A 22,002-nucleotide genomic window follows, 5' to 3' on the forward strand; every position below is an offset into this window, starting at 1 on the left:
ATTTGCAATAACATTTAGACAAACTTGCATTATGAGATACAAATGGTGTTTTAAAATCATCGAAAGTAAGTACCTAGTTAAAAAAGTCCATCCAAGTCATCCAACTTTTAGGTACCTACTCTAAACTAAGACTCACATACTCCAGCAGTTTTTTTTAAATAAAATTAAAATTCCAAAAGGAAAACCAGTGATGTAGGTACCTTTACCCTTTAGGCTTTACCCTTGACCGTTGTTTAACTTGTTACTTGAGCACTGCGTATCTATATATATAATCCAAATGTAAGACTATAATAGTTAGACTCAACCTCACAAAAAGCAAAAAAAAAAAAAAAGTAATAAAATAAATAACAACTTACTTATCAAGTCAGTCTGGATGCCTAGTCTTAGAATTTAATCATGGGATACCTACTGCAAAAATGTCCAGTTAAAATAAAATTCTAATAGTTCAATCGAACATACTAAGAAAGTAAGAAGAATGTTAAAACTTAAAAGCTATGTTGTACGGTGCAACAATATGTAGGTAGTATAATGGTCTTAAAATGTCAATGTTTAAGGAACTGCTAAACACATTTAGAATAGCTAGGATGTCAGGCAATATTTACTGTCAGCATACTATAGGTTTCTCATCTCAAATATGGAAAATTTGCGTTCAGCATTAATACTAGAGCTAATTTAACAAGTTAAATTATGTGTTTGAAAGTAGGTAGGCTTTTTTAGGATATTTAAATTGTTATGTATTTTTAAATGTCTACTAATCAAAAATGTATTAGAAATATATAAATAGTTGTCTTACCTTTAACTTTTAAGTTTTATAATATAGGTAAATTCGCTCTAATATTAGAGATAACATAAAATTGGTTCTGCTGAACATAAATTTGCTATATGTTGCGTGTGGGTGGTGGGTCAGAAAGAGAAAACAAATAGCGCATTGACATCCTTCTAAAACACCTACTAGATAAGTCCTACTGTAATCTAAGGTCTCAAAACAGCCAAATCCATTCGTTATAGCTCTCTCGTCTAAAAAAATTTTTGAAGTAAAAAATGAAAATACACCTGAAAAAAACCCCCAGAAGTCACTGGAAAAATAATTAAAAAAATTTATAAAATATAATATCAATAAAAAATTATAATCAATTACTATTTACTTAATATAATAATAATAATACAAACTTGAAAATATATAAATACACGTTATATATATAATAATTTTACAAATATTTTGAATGTTTGATTAAATAAAATTAAAAAGAAAAATTTATTTACTCAAGTATAATAATTTCTTTCATTTTTTAACCAGATTTTGTTTTTCTGATTAGTCTCTCCTACTTTGGCCAATTACATTCTTGTTCTGTTCGTTCTAACTTCTTGAAAAATTTTGTTAGTAATTTCCGAATTCTGGGATGTTTATTTCCGCCTATATGGGAAAACTTTGTTTCAACCTTCGCAAGCATTGTTAGTTTTATGCTGAATTATTGATAAAGCTGTTAAATGAATATGATATTTCTGTACAAACAATAGTGGTATTTTTTTTAAAAAAAGTGTTAGATATTCTAACTTTCCTAAATGTACCTACAGACTCCGAATTTTTATCAAAATACTGTAGCAGACTTTTATTCCTAATATTGTACAACATATGTGCAGATTGAATGTTTTCTCTTAAAAAGTAAAAAAAATAAAATCTTGAATGTTTTCTTACTTTATTATCAAAATGAAAGATAAATAATTGTTATCAACTTTTTTAAAAAAAATAATAATTTAAAAAGTTAAAGTCAAGGAGATTTTTAATATTTGAATTTTTCAGTAGTATTCTACCTAGATAGGAGAGCAGAGAGGAGAGTGGTGCCTAGATAAAATGCTCTTTGTACATTTTTCTAATGAATCTACTCTAATATTCTAATATTTTGAATGTTCAAAATTAATAAACTTGGCATATTTAACTAGTGTCTGAACACTAGATGTTAGGAATCACTGTTTTAAACTATAAATGTGCTTAATATATTATTAGTTTATGAAAAATTAAAAAAGGCTATTTATTTAGTAAATACCAATTATTATAATATTGAACATAACATTTTTAAATGATAATTACAATAAAATAAACAATAGGATCATGATAGTACAACATGTATTGTTTTATATTATGATTTTAATAATAATTTTAAAAAGGCATTATTACTTCCTATGGTATTATAACACTAAAATCAAGAACCAAACATAAAAATTAATTAAGAACACAACTTACAAAATTTACTTAGGTATAACAGACGGATTAAATTTGTTTTCATTGAGACAATTAAAAATTAAAAACATAAAAATATCACGACAAAAAAGAAGTCGTAAAGAATAGGAAAAGATTGTATTACTCTGTTATTATTACAACAAAGACATAATACTTTACAGTCAAATAAATTACAAAATCAATACATTTATATGCAAATAAAAGGATAAGTTTCATAAGTAAAAATATTAAAACATTAAATTATGCTATTCTTGGTCCTATAGAGCATAACCAATCCAGTTGGTTATGCTGATGTGCCAGGTAGACCAGGAGCATCAGCTTGTAGTTTTTCACATTTTGTCAAATGTTTTATAATCATTTCAACAGATTTTATTCCTCTGGTGCCAGGCTAAATTATAAAAACATAAAGGATCAATAAGTAAAGTTGTATTTAATTTTAAGTACATAAAAATATGAATTAGGTATGAATTGTGCATTTAAACTTACAGCAGCAGTAAGCTTCATGAAATTTAAATATTTATCCAAAACTGCCAACATAGCTGTAAACCGACCATCTGGTAAATGCTTACCAACAAATTCTAGGTATTCCTAAAATAAATGTACACAGTTATTTTACAGTAAATTTTAAAAATGTAATTAATTACCTTGTTGTCCATTGTAATATAACCAAGTAAAATTGCAATAAATGATGCGATCATTGTGTGTTGCATATTTTGACCTGCCTTTTCAACGACTATAAATTAGAAAAAGTAATTAGGAAAATTATAGTTCTCTTTAGCATGAAATTGATTACTTAGTTGCTAATTAATAACCTAACCTAACAGAACTTTGAAATATAAATGACTAATACACAAATATCAATAAGTCTAATATTGGGGAAGTTACTGTTTTTTGGTATTAAATTATATTATGAATTGCCTTTCGAAATTGTAATTTATTTATTCTTAAGTTACTTTTTTCATAGTCATGGGCATTACAGTAGAATTAAAAAAGTAACTACATTAAAATTAAAGTTTTATTTTTAAAACATTCAATGGTTTCTAACCTATCTCCTTCTTACACACGTAAAACATAGACCAAAACGCGTTTACACAGTCTGAGTAAAACTTGCTCAATTTTGGTTCAAGAGTAAAAATACCTATTATAAAATTGAATTGAGACAATACTTTTGAGGGAAAGTCATTGTGTTTGTTTAAAAAATTAAATTTTAAATAGTTAAAGGCATTTTAAAAATTTTAAAAATTTTGCTATTTCTAAACAATATAATGAGCGTTATATTGGGTATAATGAAAAAAACGCAACGAATTGCCCTCAGAAATATTTAATAATAGGTATTTTTACTCTAAAACGGTGTTTCTCAACCTGGGGGTTGCCAACATATTATTTAGGGTTGCATATTATGAATTAAAATTTAACATTTAATACGTTTTTTTAAATTAAAAATAATTATAACATTATATGTATTTTGTGTTGTGTACAATATACGGTACTTTTAGTATTTATAATTAATAATAATCTATATTCTATGCAATTATATATAAAAAAACCATTTTTAGGGGGTCGCTAAAAAATGGAAATTCAAAAAGGGGGTTTGCCACAATAAAAAGGTTGAGAAACACTGGAGTCTAGAACCAAAATTGAGCGAGTTCTACTCTGACTGTATAAACGTGTTTTGCCTGTGTCGTACGTATATAAGACGGATACAACACATGCGGGTGTGATGTCCTCTTAATAATTATTTTATCAATACATTAACTTTGTAATAACAATCAATAATATGAAATGTTTATTTAATAACCAAAGAAAACAATAATTGTGTAACACATTACTCTCCATTTTGTAAATAATGCATTTTTCAAATTACTAATTATTAAAAATAAACTTTTGTCAAATAGCTACTACAAAAATGTTAGATACTGTTAGAAAATTTTACTTAATGATAAATTTACAAATATTATAAATTGATTCTTAAAATGTATTTAAAAAAATAAAGTAACGAGTAATTTAGTCATTTTACTAAAAAAAAGTAACTTAAAGTACTTACAATAAAAGATAATTAAATTATCAAAATATAACTTAAAAAATACTATTGTACTTTTAATTGTAACTTAAGTTAATATACTCCCAAATAATATCAATGAACATACATGTATTATAAATTATTAGTATCGGTTGTACTAGTCAATTTTATAACTCAATTTGAACGAATATTATTGTTAAGTTTTGTTATGAGTAGATGATTTGAATTTACTATTCTTGTAAAATTTGAATAATTTGTTATTGTGCATGAGTTAATTAAATTATAATATTATATAAATTATAACTCAATTTGTTTTGATACATAAATAATTCAATACATCAATCTCATAACTAATTCTAATAAATAATAAACAATATTGAAATATATTATATATATTTATATATATTATTTATGTTTTATTTGTTTGACTGACGACATATTTTTTATACATATTCTTAATTTAAATATTTTTCAGAGTATTTCGATACATAATAATAATATTAATAATATGTATATATAATTACCTACAAATTTTTGCCGAATAGTTCAAACAACTCTATAATAATTTATATTATACTTACGTAATGCAATAGTCTCCTCAATATATTGTGTATGTGCTTTTAATGGAGCATCTTTAGCTGGTTTTTCTGTCTGTTTGTTCTCACCATCCAATATTTCATCAGTCTTTTTTTCCTCAGTCTTTGCCAATTCTTCTTGTTGGAAGAACATTTTCACTAGTGCTTCGATTGCAAGTGATTTATTTGCTAAAAACACAATTTTAACATGTTAAGATGTTTTAAAATTTAATTTTTATCAATTTAACATACAGTCATGAAGAATATCACTAGTATCAGGAGCTTTAGCTTCTGCTATAAGTTTCCTATTTTCCACATTGATCTCAACTAGATTAATCAGCAATGTTAAGGTCTACAGAAAATAATAATTTTTAAAAATTATATGATGAACTAAAAATACAATTATTATTAAATTATTATTTAATGTGTATTATGTTTTATAATTACCGAAAACATTATGTCAAACTTTTCATCATGAGGAACATATTCTGGAACTTTAAGGAAAATATGTAAAGTTGTATCAATAACTCCATCTTTTTGTCCAATTTTTGAGCCATGAGCTAGTTAGTAGTAAACAAGACATAAGTATAAAAATAAATATTTTAAGCTCACAAACATGTATATTATATTAATTATAATAACACTTACTTATTCGATTAGAGTCATGTGACAAATTTATAAGCACTTTTAAATTGGCTGTAAGACACTCTCGTAATACTGCACTTATTGAGTCTTTGTCGTTTCCATTATAACTTGGATATAACGGTATCTCATAATCACATACTTTAAACAATCTAACTAATGTGTCAATCAAAATTCCATTTTCAAAATCTAATAAATAAGCATTATTTTCTTCATTTTGCATTGTCACCTAAATAATGAAATACAATAGGTAATAACTAGTTTATGGAATAAAACTTACTTATAAATAACTAACTTATATCTTACATTTTCAAGTATCCTCAAACAACGATCCACTTTTTTAATACGATCAAGTAATGTTGGGGACCACACATTAGTCATTGAATCAACATGATTACAACATTGTACAACTGTACGTACAATGTGATCAAGACCTCCAAGCTGCCGCATTTCTTCTTTAAACCACTCACCAGCTCGAACACTAGTAAGACTTAACAGAGTCTCCATAGCCAATTGTCCTACAGTGATGTTATCTGTGTTTAAGTATTTGGCGGCTCCTTGAGATTTAATCTCTGAACATAATTGTATAACTCGTTCACGGGTCTTTTGTAATTGATGATCGGTAAGACCACAATCATCAAGGGCTTGATCATGACTCGTATCATTTTCTAATAAATTTAACATAAGTTCAAGACAATCACGGTCTAAATCCATGTTCAAACGATCTTGACTTAGAACAAACATAACAGTAGCTGTACACATTCCTAAGCTCTAGAAGATAATAAGGACAACATTACTTAAAATTAAATAAACTAAATAAATAATATTAACTATAAATACTTGATCTTTGGTAGCATCTTGTAATGCACGAAATATTTTGGCAACTGTTCCGTGTGCTTTAACATGCATTCTAAAAGCTGGAGTCATACATTTAGTGGCCAATGTTATTGCAGACAGACATCTAAAATAATAAGACACTTTGTTAATTGTTAATTCGTTAAATATAACAAGTGAATAACTAATACCATTGATTATAAATATTAGTATTTATAATCAATGCTAATACCTAGTTCCAATTGGGTTGTTTGGTTGTAAAGCATCTAAAATATACTCAACATCATCATTAAACTCTTGAAATTCTCCAGACTCTTGAATTTGGTGAGCTTTTTTAACATTTCGGACCACAGTGTAATACTAAAAAAATTATTATATAATTTGAGATTTCAAAATAAAATTATTAAAATTTAATAATTTAGATAGTACCTATGATACAATCAACAAAACATTATAATATACAGTAAAACCCGTTTAAGATGCTCTCCTAGGGATCAGTTAGGTTTTTTTTTGCTGTATATATTATATTAGGTTCAATAGTTGAAAATATTTAAAGAATCTATTATGCCCAAAATCATGTTCAGTAACAAAGAATATTAATATAAAACCAACATGAGCCTTGCTTTGCACAAATTGTAAAACTATTACTACATTTAAAAACCTATACAGAAAGATTTTTCAAACGCATTATTTCAAAAATTATTAAAATTTTTGAATATTTTTTTTATATGTACTTTAAGTTATTAAAAACAATATTTTCTAAAACATCAAACTTTTCTAAGTTTTTACTTTTTTGAATTATATCATACAGTTTTTATTTAATTCAGATAATTCTGGCATTTATTTATAAGTAAGTTTTGATGAGCGGAGTGTAACTTATAAGTTATAACTAAAAACTACTCTTTCAAAATTAGATTTTTATGCATCAAAATAAGTACTGTACAAAATATTATGCTTTGAAATATGAAATAGAAAATGTATGTTGTCATTCAAAAATGTAAAAACTTTTAATAAAAATATAATGATAAAAAATACTAAGATATTATCGTGTAAGAAAAATATTTTCAAAAATGTTAAGTTATCGAAATGATAATTATTAAATAATGTATGTCTTATATTAAAAACATTATGATGTATAATAATAACTTACTCCTTTTTCTTTCTTGTCACATTTAAGACTTGTAACTGAATCAAAATCATCATCAAATACATCAGTTGATTTTGTAATTCTCAGTAAAGGTTTTTGTTCGAAACTACCAGGACTTGTATTTGGAATAGATTCTTCTTTCTTTTCTTCGTCAATTTTTTTATCTTTATCAACCCATGAATGTTTATAAAGAAACATACCTTTCTTATTTCTCTCATTCCTAGATTTAAAAATACTTTTCTTTGCTGGTATTATTGTTTCAGGTGGGTCTACTGCCATTTTTTCAGTTACGTCGTCATCATCAATCTTGATTGGTTCAGTTTCTACAAAGACTCCTCGATGTTTTGAAGAAGAAATTTCTGACTGGATCTTAACATCTTCTTTTTTTTTCTCAATTTTCTTGCTAGCAGGTTCTTTATCAGGCTTGAAGTGTACTTCAAGCTGTTTTAGTAAATCATCAGTCACATCAGGTTTTTCTTCTTCATTATCTACTGGAATATCCATTTTAGGGCTAGATAAAGATTCATCACTACCCTCTAATACAGCCAACAACTTATTGCGGTCATTTTCCAATTGTTCTATTTTAGATTTATCAATATTCATGTTAGTTGTTTCTTTCTCATTTATTTCATATTTCAATTCATCGTCATCCTGATTAATAACAGTATGTTTAGATATATTAATTTTTAAAGTGGGAACTGTGAATTTAGCCCTATCTTGACGTCTCTTCTTAGGAATATCAATAATTGTAGGAGATTCTTCAGTTTCTGGCTCAGTATATGTAGTTTGAGGGTTTCGTCTCCGAAGACTTCTTGTAGTTATGGTAGGAGTAATTTGATCATTACTTTCTGGTACTTCAATTGCTTGTAGAGGTTTTTGAATAGAATTAGGCTCATTCACTAATTGTGATTTACCCTTAAATATTCGAAGAACAATAGGTGGTTTACTCGGGTCTTTAGTCGGTGTTAATGATGTAAAAGACAATTCTTTTGCTTCTGGAACTCTGTCTTCTTTTTCAGGAGAAGATTCTGGAGTTTTCTGAATAACTGTTTTAGTTTTCTTGGTCACTTCTGATCCACCATATTTTCGGTCAGATCTATTAGAATCAGCATTGCGACTTTTAAAAAATTTCTTAGGTCTTACTACATTTACAGTAGGTTCTGGTATAGCAATTTTAGGAGCAGGACTAGCTTCTTGGTGTTGCCTTTTCTTTCCTACACTAAATCGAGATCCCGAAGTTTCTTCAGGTTTTCCTTAAAAAATATTAACTCTTAATTAAAAATGTTTATTATTATTATTATTTAAAACCAAATTAAATTTATAGTATTACCTGTATTTGTATTACCTGTGACAAAATTAGTACTTCTAATGGAAGTAAATGAAGTAACACCCCATTTGCCAACAGTACCTGAAGATTTGGCTGCCGTAGGCCTATTAGTGTTTTCACATAGTAGCTTATCAAAATTTATGGCTGTTTGTACAACACTATTCGGGTTATTAGAGTACTTTGCACGGCCATATGACTTCATGTAAGATCTAGGACCTTTCGCAGTGCTCTATAACACAAAATATATTAAAATTAAAAATATACCTAGGTAAGTACCTACTACCTATTATAATATGATAAAGGTAATATAAAATAATAAGAACAGATAAATTTCAAGCCTGATCTGACATTTTAAATGTCTTATATTGATGATAATAGTTTAAGACCGGAATTTATAGAAAACTTGCAACATATTTTTATCAGTACCTAAATGCCTATTATTATACATAGAAAACATTTGTATTTATTGAATTTCATTGCAGACTAAAGTACTGAGACAATAAGGGCTCGTTTTACAATCATAGTTTAAACATCGGTTATGCTTAACCCACTGATTTTACCGGTCGAATTCAATGGTTCAACCTTAGTTTAACGATTGTAATATGGGCTCTAAGTAGTCACATTATTAACATAAATGTATAATGTACCTACTTAAAGAATAAATATGTAATATAACTTGTAAGTAATCGTTATATTATTGTAATAGAATTTTCTGATAAAAATTATGTTCATGTGTTAACCTAGTAAAAATCATCCAGCTATTTTCCAAGTATTTTCAATAAATATATAAAACATTTAGTCACCCTCATTAAAAACAATGTAATAGGTAAGCTCAATAGTTAATATATAAATACAAATAGGTACATAATATAAATGGAATAATATACATATATAATACATTACTAACATTTTTTAACTGGGTATACTTTGTACATAAGTGCAATCTAGTACCTATACCTAGATAATACAAAAATTCAAGCATTACATACAATTATTGAAAAATACCGTTTCAATCGGTCCCATTGAGAAGATGTAAAATTGTTATGAAAATGTTTGTAAAAACCCATTAGGTAGCACTCATCACTATAGATGAACGATTTCAATTAATTTGTTTGGTAATGAAAATGTTCTGGAACAGTACAAAACCAGGCACTCGACAGCCTGAGAGTCAACATTTAAGAGACATACTTCAATAGCATTGTCGCGTTGATAGGTAAGTATATTATGGCAATTTATAGGAATTTGAGAAAATAGTTTCCATTACAGTATTTTGTTATACAATAATCATTGATATACCTGCATGTTAAGCGTCGTAGGCGTAATCAACTACTGGATGCATCTGATCAACTCCAACCGCTTTTTATTTCAACGCACGGGGACCAACGACGTCATATCTGAAAAGGGCACCAGACGCATTTTACAGGGCTTAGGGAATTCCAATCGTACTGCAAATTGCGAAACGAGTAATTTATTTCAAAACTTCTAAAAGATAAGTGTAGGTATGAACTCGACGGAGTAGATGATCACTGATCTTGTATGCATTTAATAATAATAAAAAAAATGTATATTGTAATTTGTAAACAAAACACACACATACGCACGTACACATATACAGAACGGCACACAGGATCACAGGACACAGGCGATGGACGGTATGAAAATAAAAATTACAAAATATGCAACAAGGCGCACGCGCAATGGCTTAGAGTCGATAGTAGTATCGATTAGTTTCATGTTCCATGGACTTATGCGATCTTTCCATGATTTTTTTTTATAAAAACTACATTAAAAAATAATTTTTACAAGCAAGATCTAAAAAGTAAAAATCTGAAGACCGTAATAAAAACAATGAATTCAGACTATATAATGAAAAACATTGTAAATAATATTATGTTTTATTTATAATAAGTACCTACTAAGTAATATAAAATTTAATATATCTACCTACCTATAATAAATAATTATATATTTATATTGGTTAATAATGTATGGTCATAGGTATAGGTACCTATATAATTTACTTATGCTACCTATACGTAGGACGTACCTATCTACAAATATCTTATAGGTACCTAAATATATTCATAAATCATAAGTATGTATTTCATATTTATAAGTTCTAACTTATAAATGTAACAAAGTTATTTGTTAGATAACTAATACCATTGATTATACTATGTATAATCAATGCTAATACTATAGTCTATAACCCATGACCCACTATACAAGACATCTATTAACAAGTTGACTGATCCATGGTCCACAGGACTTCTCCGACCCCCGCTATCTAAATGTCAAAATAATATGTTAAGAGTTTCGGTGCCGGGTTTTCCAATTTTCCAAAATTCTATAAAATTTGAAAATTATATTTTATATTTTAGTTACTACCTTAAACACTTTTCCACTAATCTACAGTTCGATACCTATTTGGGGAGGAGGATTCATAAATATGAATCATAATGTGTATTATATCAATGAAAATGACTTCACTGGAAAAACTCTCACGCCCTGTAGAATAGTCGGACCTAGTTAGTTTTTTTATTTAAAAGAAGAGAACATTTTTCAGATCAGATCATAGGTCGAATTTAAATTTTACTTTAAATAGTGGTAAAAAAATACGTTTGAAAAAGAACAAATATTGTGCATTTGAGCATTATTCAAATGCATATTTTAACTTCTATAATTATAATTTTTAAAATTGGACCTTAATCCTACCTGCAAAATGATCTCCTTTTAAATAAAAAAAAATTAACGAAATCCGACTATTCTACTATGCGAGTTTTTCCTGTAAGTCATGTTTTTATACTAAAAAATGCTCCAGCTCCAACGCCCTTAACAATAATTCAATGAATTTATTTTAAACGATTTTTGGAATTCCCAAGTATACTATTACTTTAACACCATTTTTTCATATTTTTTTTATGCCATTTAAGAGTAAATTACCGAGGATAGCTGTGTGCCTGCGTCGTTACAATAAGCTTCTTTTTACATTTTGAGCAGACTAGTGGTGTGATGAAATGTCAATTTTACAATGAGTTTTTTTTTTTGTGTTGGAGTGTGTTTGTGTCCAAGACAAGTATAGTCGTAATAGTTATTTGATTTTCAACTTTATAGTATCTTTTTTTGTGGAAAGTGAATCTATATTTGGTACTTTTGAGAGGTTAAAATTGAAAATCCTCAGTAATATTCATAAAACGTGAAACTAAAAAAACTCAAAAAAAAAATAGGTAACCGTAGATAAATTATTTTTTTTATCGAATGTTTTTATGACAATTTTCTATACACCATTAGTTTTTTAAAATATTTGTAGGACTTATTTGTAACAAGTGGACTAGAGTGACTAGGGAATTTTATATTGGGTTCAGGGGGCAGGGGGCGTTGGGATAGACATGGAGCTATGTATAAGACTATAGGATAATTTAAAAATATAAGTTTGAGAAGCCATAGATTGTTTACTTAAAATATTTGAAAAACTAAATGCTGAAGTGACATTTTGAAGTTGATAATGGTTTTATAATTTATTGGATGTGATGTGACCGATTGGCGATTTCTGCGTGCGACAGACAGTTTAGCCGTTATTTATTAATCTGTTAAATTTTAGTTTATGTATTATAAATTATAATGATGTGTGAGCATATCATTACAATATGTAGCATGGTTCTGTTGCTTTCTCCACTGCAGTGACTTCATAGTTCATGTTGGATTTCTGTGGTAAAATGTCGATGTATTAGATAGCCTTGGCGTAGATAATTTTTACATTGGAGGGGACAGCGTATGGTGGGTGAAATCTCAAAAAGCATAGGTATTATATAGATTGATATATTTTTTGGAACTTTGCAAGATAAAATTTGAGTTCTACTATTTATAAGGGGAAGAATGAGTACGTTTATAATCAAGGATTTCAATTTTTAGACTTTATATAGGACTTATGGGAAAGACGTGTCTTAGAGATATTAAAACTGAACGTCGCCGCCGCGGCTCTCAGGACCGTCCTGGGAGTTAGTGAAGGCAGCCGCGTCAAAGAATCGGAAACCAAATTTAATGTAGGTACCTATTATACAGCCATACAGTGTGTATCTTATGTAGTTATATCATTGTACGCGGTTTTTTTTCAACAATTATGGATCAATGACATAGAATTTCGTTAAAACGAAAAAAGACGTGTTTCTTTATTTCTAACACGCAATTTTTTTATAATGATTTCAAAATTTTTAAACACGTAAGTGTACCAATAGCAAAATTAACTTTATTTTTTCAAATGGTAGATAACAACTTTATTTTCAATGGATTCTGGTAGTTTTTTTTTCTGAAAATTTTGATGATCAAATCATCAATTTTGTATTACTAGTTTATTAACTATAGTCCTCTAAAGTTTTGTAAAATATGCATTAATACATATAATTTGAATAATTGGTATAGGTTTAATTTACAAGAGCTAAATAATGTTTTCTTTCCGCGGAAGTATTGCGAAAGCAGTTCCCGCGGCGTCGTCGGTTCAAAAATGAAAAAAAAAAAAATAATGTCTTCTTATAACTACCTTTTTATATACTTAAGTAGTTTAATCGGTAATCTAATGACACTCTTTCTCAAAAAAAAAAACACAAACAAAATTGTTGGCAAACATAGTTCATTATTTTTATTTTAACATACAATCATCAAAATCAGTATTATTATTTTAATTTGTTGTTATAGGTAATCGTAATTAACTACTTTACAGTTACTTTTCTAACAATATCATAAATTTGGATTCTTTATTAGGTGGCTAAAGTAACAATGGTAAATTGGTAAATGGTATTTGATTATTGACATTAATGTTTCAGGTATGTATGGGGGTTAAAAAAAAATGTGTAATGAAAAAAGTGCAATTTTTTGTGGTGCTTTTTTTGTAATGGGATAAACTTGAAATTTGACAGAACCATATAGGTTCTCTATATTGGTAGGTATCGCATGCAAAGTATGAATTTAGGAGTTGAAATTCATATCCCTTCTTATTTTTTAGTTTTGGACATTTACATTTTATTTCGTACTTTTCCTATCATACTTTTCTTACAATAGCATTAATTTGGATTCTTTATTAGGTGGCTAAGGACTAAGGTAATTGTTTTAATTAGTGGTTCAAGATGTATTTAATTTAAAGCACACAGTTTAAATCATGGACTTTATTTAATTATATAAGGTCAAACAATACTTTATTATAAAATATGTTTCTTACAAAATAACGAAGACTGTATCATAATTTATAACGACTGTGTCGGCATTACGAGTTACGACAGTCGACAACTACAACTGAGCATATACATGAACGGGAAAAACATGAGTGTGAGGTTAGGTACAATTGTACCACCTTGAACAAAATAATAATAATAATAATACATTATATCACAGTAATAGCTAATAATGACTAATGGTATTTAATTCTTGTTATAATAATATTGGAAATCTGTAATTAACTCAGATTAAAAGTATGCCTAAGTTAGGTACAAACCTATATTCAGATTGACTGTTTATCTAAATATCTTGGAAATAGTTTATTTTAAATAATGATTATTAAATAATTCTTAAAGAATTTCAACAGCTAAATTCATACTTTGCATGCAATACCTACCAATATAGGGAACTTATGGTTCAAATTTCAAGTTATAAGAAAAAATTATTTAGCTCTTGTAAATTAAACCTATATCAATTATTTCATTTAAAAGTATTAATGCATAATTTACCATTTGAAAAATAAAGTTGATTTTGCTATTGATACACCTGCGTGTTTAAAAATTTTGAAATTGTTATAAAAAATTAACACATCTTTTTTTCGTTTTAACGAAATTCTATGTCATCGATCCATAATTGTTAAAAACCCCCGCTTACAATGACATAGGATACACCCTATATAAATATATAAATATTATCAAATAAATAACAAATACATTTGCATACATATATTACAATAATATATAACCATTATTTTATTTGCCATTAACAATTTGGCAATTGTCAAAATATTGCGAAGACACGAAGGACCCACGGAATAAAAAGTTTGAATAGCTCTGGGTCACGTTGAAGGTATTTAGGTATATATGCAGATTGCAGATAAAATTGTGTCGATGTTGGTAGGGGGGGGGAGGATTATTGGATTCTTGGATTTTTACAGGTATAAAATCATTTATTTTCGAGAAGCCATAAATATCAACTAGTTGGTACGTTATTACTAGCTCGCCTGCAGAAACCGAGAAAAGTCGTAGATGTGTTATTGGTTTATTGTAATAAAAAGACTCATAAAAATAAATTTTAAGCTCGACATCTTTTTTTTTAGTATCCAGAGAAGTAGATATTAAGTACACTGCAGGCGTTCTCATAGGGTAAATATGGTTTATTGTGCATTCGTAGTACTAGTATTTATAATAAATGGTAGTACTTACCTATATTAATTCTAAAATCTCAATAAAGGGACGTTTTCTATAAAAAAATTATTTAACACCCTTGAGAGGGGGAGGGCTCAGATTGGTATACTTCACTTATTTAAAATTCTTATCATTTTTGGTTTGTAGTTTAGTTTAGAAGTTTAACAGGTATATAATATATAATTATTATATTACCTATCTTATACTCTTATATGTATTAGGTACCTAATTTGTGGAATAATTAAACAAAATTGAAAATATACAATAATTATTGCTGTTAATATATTTTTATTAACACCTCAATATGATAAAAATTAATTCCAAATCTAACAAAAAATTATCATATGTGACGTACCTATAGTGTATACCGCATGTATATAATAATAACAAATATTATAAAATAACTAAAAACTAGTAAGCAATAATACTTAAGTCTCAACTATAATTATTATAACCAGTGACGGATAGACAAGGTATCGGCCCACTAAGTTTTAGGATTTCTAACTTTGACTACAGTTAGTTACTTGATAGTTTAATAATTTGATTAAATTATATTTTTTACTAAATCATCATTATTATGTAAAAATAAAATTATAACCAAACATTCATGACCGTTCCGCCAAGATTTTCTTTCCTAATGATCCTAATGACTATAATTAGTTAACTTTGTTACTACAATTTATTTATAGTTCTATTTAAATATAAGATAATCAGTATAATTTATTTTGAATTTTATACTACTTAAGAGTATTGATACTAGGTTTGTAAGCTTGTAGTAACTTAAAACCTGGAGATCCTTCTGGTTCGTTTTTAAGTATATCTAATGATTTAGATAATAATACTTTAGCTTCGTCATGCATTCCTTTACTTTCAGCTTTATTTTCTGATATTCTCGCAGCTGATTCCAACAATGCCAAATGAAGTTCGTATAATATCACTGAATTATAAATGTTCAATCGTATATATAATGGATCAATGATGTTTAGTATAAAAAACATGTCTCTGCATAGTTCTACAAAATAATATTAATGCAATTTCATTTTTTTAGATAATTATTTTTTCTAGTGTCCATACCGGATTTTCTTTTCAATAAATCGTCAGTTAGCATTGAATGTTTGTAACCCATTGAATGACCGTACAGCTGTATTAATGTATGTTTTATATTAAAACATAAGTAATGGTTTGAATGAATACGTGTTTTCAGTTTTGAAAAAGCATCTTCTAGTGAATTTATACTTGGATTCTAAAATAAATAAGAATATAATTTTTGTTTTTACTAGGTAACATATAACTCAATATTATATACTTGGAGAGCTTTATCAACAATGTAATTTAACTCAGTTAAAATTGCATCAATTTTATCTGATGAAACAGTGTTTGGACATCTATCACAATCCCATTGACTGGAATCATCTAAAGGATGTATCGGCGTAAGATTTCCTTTACAAAAACCTTTTACCTATAAAATATCAAAATGTATTAAACATTGCATTCACCCTTAGTAGTATACATAATAATACGTTTATCAAACATCTACATTATATATATTTATAAAATTTATTGATAAGTAGACTTAAAATATAGAACTTACATTACACACAATAGTACTAAAATTAGTACCCAGTTCGGTAGCATCAGAACATCTTTTACATTTACATTTAAAATATTTTGTTGACAAAAGATGAGCTCTTCTTTCTCGGGTTCCCCATAATGCATTAGTGTACATAGTAGTTATATGTTCACCTCTGTCATCAATTCATATTTATAAATATTTCACTTTAGTTGTTTTAATTTAAATTTAAATGTTCTTACTTAGTAATTTTACGAGAAGCATGAACATAAATACGTCCACATTTATCAAATAATATACCAGTATTTGGTAAACAGTTGTGTTCTAGTTTGCTTACTGTAGGATATATAGCGGTTAACTCCAATCCGGCTACTTGAACATCTAAAGCATTTACATCTAAAATACCACATATTTTGTGTATAATGTCTGATGATGTTTCAAATTCTTCTCCACTCAAGTAATTATTTCTTAAATAATTATACACTGAATTAATCTCCCTAAATTAATATAAATTATTGTAATATTATGTTATTATGAACAATGGACATTAAAATTTTTGTTACCTGGTATTTTGTACATTACTTACTCGTATACTTCTGATTCTGGGCCTCTATATTCCATGTGAGACTTTAATTCCATTAGACGATTCCATTTGTTTTTATCCGTGAATTTCAATAATAGGCATTTTAAAGGGGTTAAAGCATCATACATATAATCATTATTTTTAGCGATTTTTTCAGATCCTTTCACTAATACTGTACATTCATCTTCATGAATATTTTGATTGATCGATGTTACACATCCTGCACCACAAATGGGCCATAAACACTTTTCACACAAAGATTCAACTATAGACTCTGATCTTTTCAAACGTTGTAAACATTTAATGCATATTGGTTCTGAAGTTGGAAACTTAGGACCTATAACTAATGGTTCTTCTTGAATTATAATTTCGGATAGATTAATAGTACGTTTAGCTACCAGATGACGACCTACGTTAGAATCTATTTGTAACTAAAAAATAATTAAATACAATATATTTTGTGTTTAAGTATTAATAATTTTTAATTACCTCATAAGATACACATTCATTTTTATGTTGTTTCCAATGAGCTTTTTGATGTTCCTTTGAACAATACACAACCAATGAACATGCTGCACATTTATTACTAGCACTATTGCCACAAAATGCACAATGACTAATAATTTCTAAATGTTTAGAAATGATTTCATTATACATTGCCATATTTGATGTTAACACTTAATACTGTTTTAGTATTCAATAAGAAATGTGTTACAAATATATCCCCGGCACAGTATTGTAGTGAATCTATTTTTGAAGATACTATAAATACCCTGATCAAATGGTTCCCAAACTAGATGAATAATACTTGATAGTTGATATGATAAAAAGTACCATTTAATTTCAAATTACTTAAATTTATTTACACATATAATATTATTATTGCTAAAAAACATAAATACAGCAAGAGAAATTTAAAATAATAATAAAACAATAACACTGTATAGAAAATATTTACATTAATTTAATCTGCATGTTCATGCTGTGCTTCAGCTTCACGCCAAATGTTCTTTATGTCTTCAACAAATTTTCTCCAGAAATGCATAGTCCTAACATAAACTAGTGTCCAGAATATAATTACAAACCATGCTAACCAAAGAGAATAATCATAATCACGATTCCCAAATCCAGGAACAGGCTTTACAAAATCTGTCATAGAAATTTCCACCTTTTCATTTGGAGTGAGATCTATATAAAAACAGTAAAAAAAAAAAAATTGCATTGTTTAAAGATAAAAAATATTCAAAATAGAACAAAATTAAACTATCAATCACACAAACAATACGTTGAATAATATACATTTGAATCAGTCGTTTGAGAAATCCAATAAATCCCAAAACTCAAAGTTTCAGAAAAATTAAAATAACCTTTCTTACTATTAGAGTTTATCTTGATTCCTAAAATTTGTACCAATATTAAAAACTATTTAAAAAAATGGTCTAGTCTGGATTCTCTCAAATATATAGATCTACACAAGAAAATTTTAAGCCTGTAATAAAACACTATTCCATATGTTTTCTAATGGTTTTAGACCAATTAGTCATACAATACAATAAAGCCTGGTTTATATACTTTTCGATGTCCAAGTCTAATTACTGATTTGAATGTATGTATGAGTTTACTAGCTTCTGTTCTATATTATTTATGGAAAATATTTTTAAAAAAGTTAAATAAAAAACAAAAATATTATTTTCAATTCTATATATATTTAAAGTTTAACGTTAAATATTTTCCCTACATAACCTGGTATAAAAGTTAATGAATCTTTTGACAAAATTTATTTCGGACTACTGGTAGTACATAAAAAACTTTCTCTTTTAGCTGTTTTCATTAAACTGGTAAATTTAGGGAGCAATTTTAAGGAATATTTGAAATATTTTAGAATTTTAATTTTAAATGATTTTAGCTTTCTCGCACTAATGTTAATTAATGTATAATATTCATAGATATTCCAACTATACTAAATTGCCAATATTCTAAATGTTCTGCTCTATCAGTTTTAATATTATGCAACAAAGATATACATTAGGCGTTGACTAACTATTTTAAATTTTATGCCTTTGTATATTTTTTTTTAGTATTTTTATTATTATATAGCTAGGTATTACTATAACTCAATAGCATTTCCATAGAGGGGAGGGGCATTGTGGATAACTTCTAGAAACATATGTAAGGGTCAATCGGCGTAAAATAACAACCAACAGGCCAAGTTTTTTTAAGAATACTGGAAACTTTATATTACATTCCCATATATTTGAAAACAATTGACTCTATTTATTAGGGCGATAGGGCCTCTTTCCTGAATTGTATCTATAGATATTAAGCATGTATCATAAAAATATTGTATTTATTATTACAATAATACAAAAATTAAAATGTTTATACATACCTGTATGTCTAATAACAAACTTAGTAAATTCATAAAGTGAATAATCAGAACCATTGTATTTGGCAATGGGCTTTCCATTATGAAACAGAACTAATGATGGGACTCCAGTTATACCATACATTGTATTAAATCTAAAATGAGTTTTAAATTAAAATTTTAAAAATTATTATAGATTTGATATGAATAATATTAAATACTTATAATTTTACTATATACCTTTGTTCAGATATAGCATTAAATGCTACCATTTTTAATTGAGGAAATATTCTTGGAAGTACATTGAAGTGAGGTGCAGCTAAAGTGCTGAATTGACATGATCTAGCATAAAATAACACTAATGAACAAACACCAGATTCCCGGCGATTAGTTACTTCAGGATCATATTTTAAGACATATCCAAGTCGTGATGAATTAACAACCTAAATAAAAACTAAATAATTTATTCTGCAATCGTAAATATAATAATGAATATTCAAAAAATATTTTCACTAATATAATATCTTACATTTAAATTATTATTATTGAATAATGGCCGTTCTTACAATGTCCGGTTAAAGTTAACCGACACTTAACCGGCCAAATTCTGCCGGTAATAAAATCTGTTTTCAGTCAGTTAGCATTAACCGACACTTTACTGGACATTGTAGGAACGGTCCTAAGTAATTAATTTGTAACCATTAGGTCAATTGTATTTACGACATTAAATTAATAATAGCTTTTCAGTTGCCATTTTAATAATAGGTAGAGTGAGGACTATATGTATATTAAAAATAATAGATATGAACATAATATGCACATAGAAAAAATAAAATATACACAAAAAAAAAAACTCTAATTGAAGAAAATGAAGACAGACAGATTTTTATTTTATTTTTCTCCAAAAATAATAATTAATGATCTCAGAAACTTGGATTTGAATTGAATATACTGGATTTGGTTTAAAAATTAAATATTTTTTTATTTTCAAATGAGTACTTGTATATTTACCTATTTTTATTTATTATTTTTTCTAAGAAAAAGTATAAGGTGATACTAAATAATAAACTTGAAGCCCCACACCATAAAAAAATTAAAAATACAGTTCTGGTTACCTGCTTTATAACAAGTAATAAGTACTAATAGATTAATTATTTAATTAACAATTTTATAATATTAGTGCATATTTTAATAATATTATTAAATTCATAAAATATTACCTCAACTGAAAATACTGTTTGATTTAAATGTAGAAGGGTGGTACAATTTACAATTCTTGAATTATTAGCAGCTGTAACATTAGCTAATGGTTCATTAATGGATGGTTGACTGGTATTTGTATTGTCCGTGGTAATTTCAGCATATATAACTGACGATAAAAATGTACTTAATTTAAATTCTTTTCCACCATTACTAGCAGTGCTTGTAGTTAAATATGCTTGCATAGTTGGCAAATAATTATGTTCTTCTTCCATTTTTTTCTAAATAATATATTTGTAAAATCAAATAATAGTTTGTATTCTAAATCTTGAAAGTAAAAATCATACCTGAAAGCTTTTTATGGCATTACTTATTGTTAGGATATCGGTAAAGTCTGTTACTTGCGGTGCAATTGTAAAATTTTTTGGAGTATCTGGTTGTTCCAATGGTCCAAATTTACTATCGTCAATGTGTACATTTTCTTCAAATTCACCTGTAATATATTTTTAACCATTTATTATTATACTATTATAATGATTTAATCAAATTATGATGTCTTACCCAATGCCAGTCCGCAAACAGTTAAAAATAACAAAATATGTGGAAAGTACATTGTCTTATCCTTAATATAAGACACACTCGATGAGCATGAGCTAAAATTAATGTTACTGAATAAACTATTTATTTGTTTTGGAATTACATTAGTTTACTAAATAAAACCGATCAGATCGAGAATAAAACAATTCTATTTTTTAGTTTGATAGTTCAATACATTATTATTCTAAAGAATATTATCATAAACTGTCGGTAATAAATATCTAAAACAATTTATAGTATAAAATTACGAAATTTCCGTGATCTTTTATTCGGTTATTTAATATTTAATATCTTATTTCTGCGTTCTACCTTCTACCTTGGATAGAGTCTATATTCTTTCACGGAATAAAAACCACGGATAAAAACATTCTATTTATCATTCTGCCTGATAAGTGATAAGTGTTTTAGTGTTTCCAATTGGTTTATCTATTTTCTATGTTGGTAACCACTTTTTTGACATCGATCCACAGAATCTATCTGATAGGTCCACGGACATATATCTCATAGA

At 27.2% G+C, this 22,002-nt stretch overlaps 3 protein-coding genes across 5 annotated transcripts; all 3 read right to left on the reverse strand.

Annotated features, from left to right (window-relative positions):
* Nucleotides 1–1,108: 1,108 nt before the first annotated feature.
* Nucleotides 1,109–10,444, reverse strand: LOC132948698 (protein wings apart-like). Of its 2 annotated transcripts, none has more exons than XM_061019303.1 (13): nt 10,081–10,444; nt 8,788–9,013; nt 7,461–8,710; nt 6,543–6,670; nt 6,317–6,437; nt 5,783–6,247; nt 5,483–5,705; nt 5,282–5,394; nt 5,087–5,186; nt 4,841–5,023; nt 2,884–2,972; nt 2,726–2,827; nt 1,109–2,627 (listed from the first exon to the last, which is right to left on the reverse strand). In XM_061019303.1, the coding sequence occupies exons 1-13, from the start codon at nt 10,084–10,086 to the stop codon at nt 2,523–2,525; spliced, it is 3,111 nt and encodes a 1,036-aa protein (XP_060875286.1). In that variant the 5' UTR covers nt 10,087–10,444; the 3' UTR covers nt 1,109–2,522. The 2 variants fall into 2 exon arrangements, with proteins under 2 accessions (XP_060875286.1, XP_060875287.1); XM_061019304.1 differs by having other exon boundaries at nt 8,803–9,013; nt 10,081–10,443.
* Nucleotides 10,445–13,218: 2,774 nt separating this feature from the next.
* LOC132948965 (SET domain-containing protein SmydA-8-like) lies at nt 13,219–18,125 on the reverse strand. 2 transcript variants are annotated; one of them, XM_061019686.1, is made up of 7 exons: nt 17,822–18,125; nt 17,336–17,763; nt 16,992–17,216; nt 16,771–16,924; nt 16,486–16,638; nt 16,254–16,422; nt 13,219–16,191 (listed from the first exon to the last, which is right to left on the reverse strand). In XM_061019686.1, exons 1-7 carry the CDS (start codon nt 17,993–17,995, stop codon nt 15,917–15,919), a joined length of 1,578 nt encoding a protein of 525 aa, XP_060875669.1. In that variant the 5' UTR covers nt 17,996–18,125; the 3' UTR covers nt 13,219–15,916. The 2 variants fall into 2 exon arrangements, with proteins under 2 accessions (XP_060875669.1, XP_060875668.1); XM_061019685.1 differs by having other exon boundaries at nt 13,222–16,191; nt 16,992–17,246.
* A 21-nt stretch (nt 18,126–18,146) lies between these two features.
* Nucleotides 18,147–21,945, reverse strand: LOC132948966 (thioredoxin domain-containing protein 15). The gene is made up of 6 exons (XM_061019687.1): nt 21,459–21,945; nt 21,245–21,390; nt 20,918–21,178; nt 19,938–20,140; nt 19,722–19,852; nt 18,147–18,520 (listed from the first exon to the last, which is right to left on the reverse strand). The coding sequence occupies exons 1-6, from the start codon at nt 21,508–21,510 to the stop codon at nt 18,297–18,299; spliced, it is 1,017 nt and encodes a 338-aa protein (XP_060875670.1). The 5' UTR covers nt 21,511–21,945; the 3' UTR covers nt 18,147–18,296.
* Between the last annotated feature and the right edge of the window lie 57 nt (nt 21,946–22,002).

The sequence above is a fragment of the Metopolophium dirhodum genome, chromosome 7 (assembly GCF_019925205.1).
Source record: "Metopolophium dirhodum isolate CAU chromosome 7, ASM1992520v1, whole genome shotgun sequence".
Taxonomy (NCBI): domain Eukaryota; kingdom Metazoa; phylum Arthropoda; class Insecta; order Hemiptera; family Aphididae; genus Metopolophium; species Metopolophium dirhodum.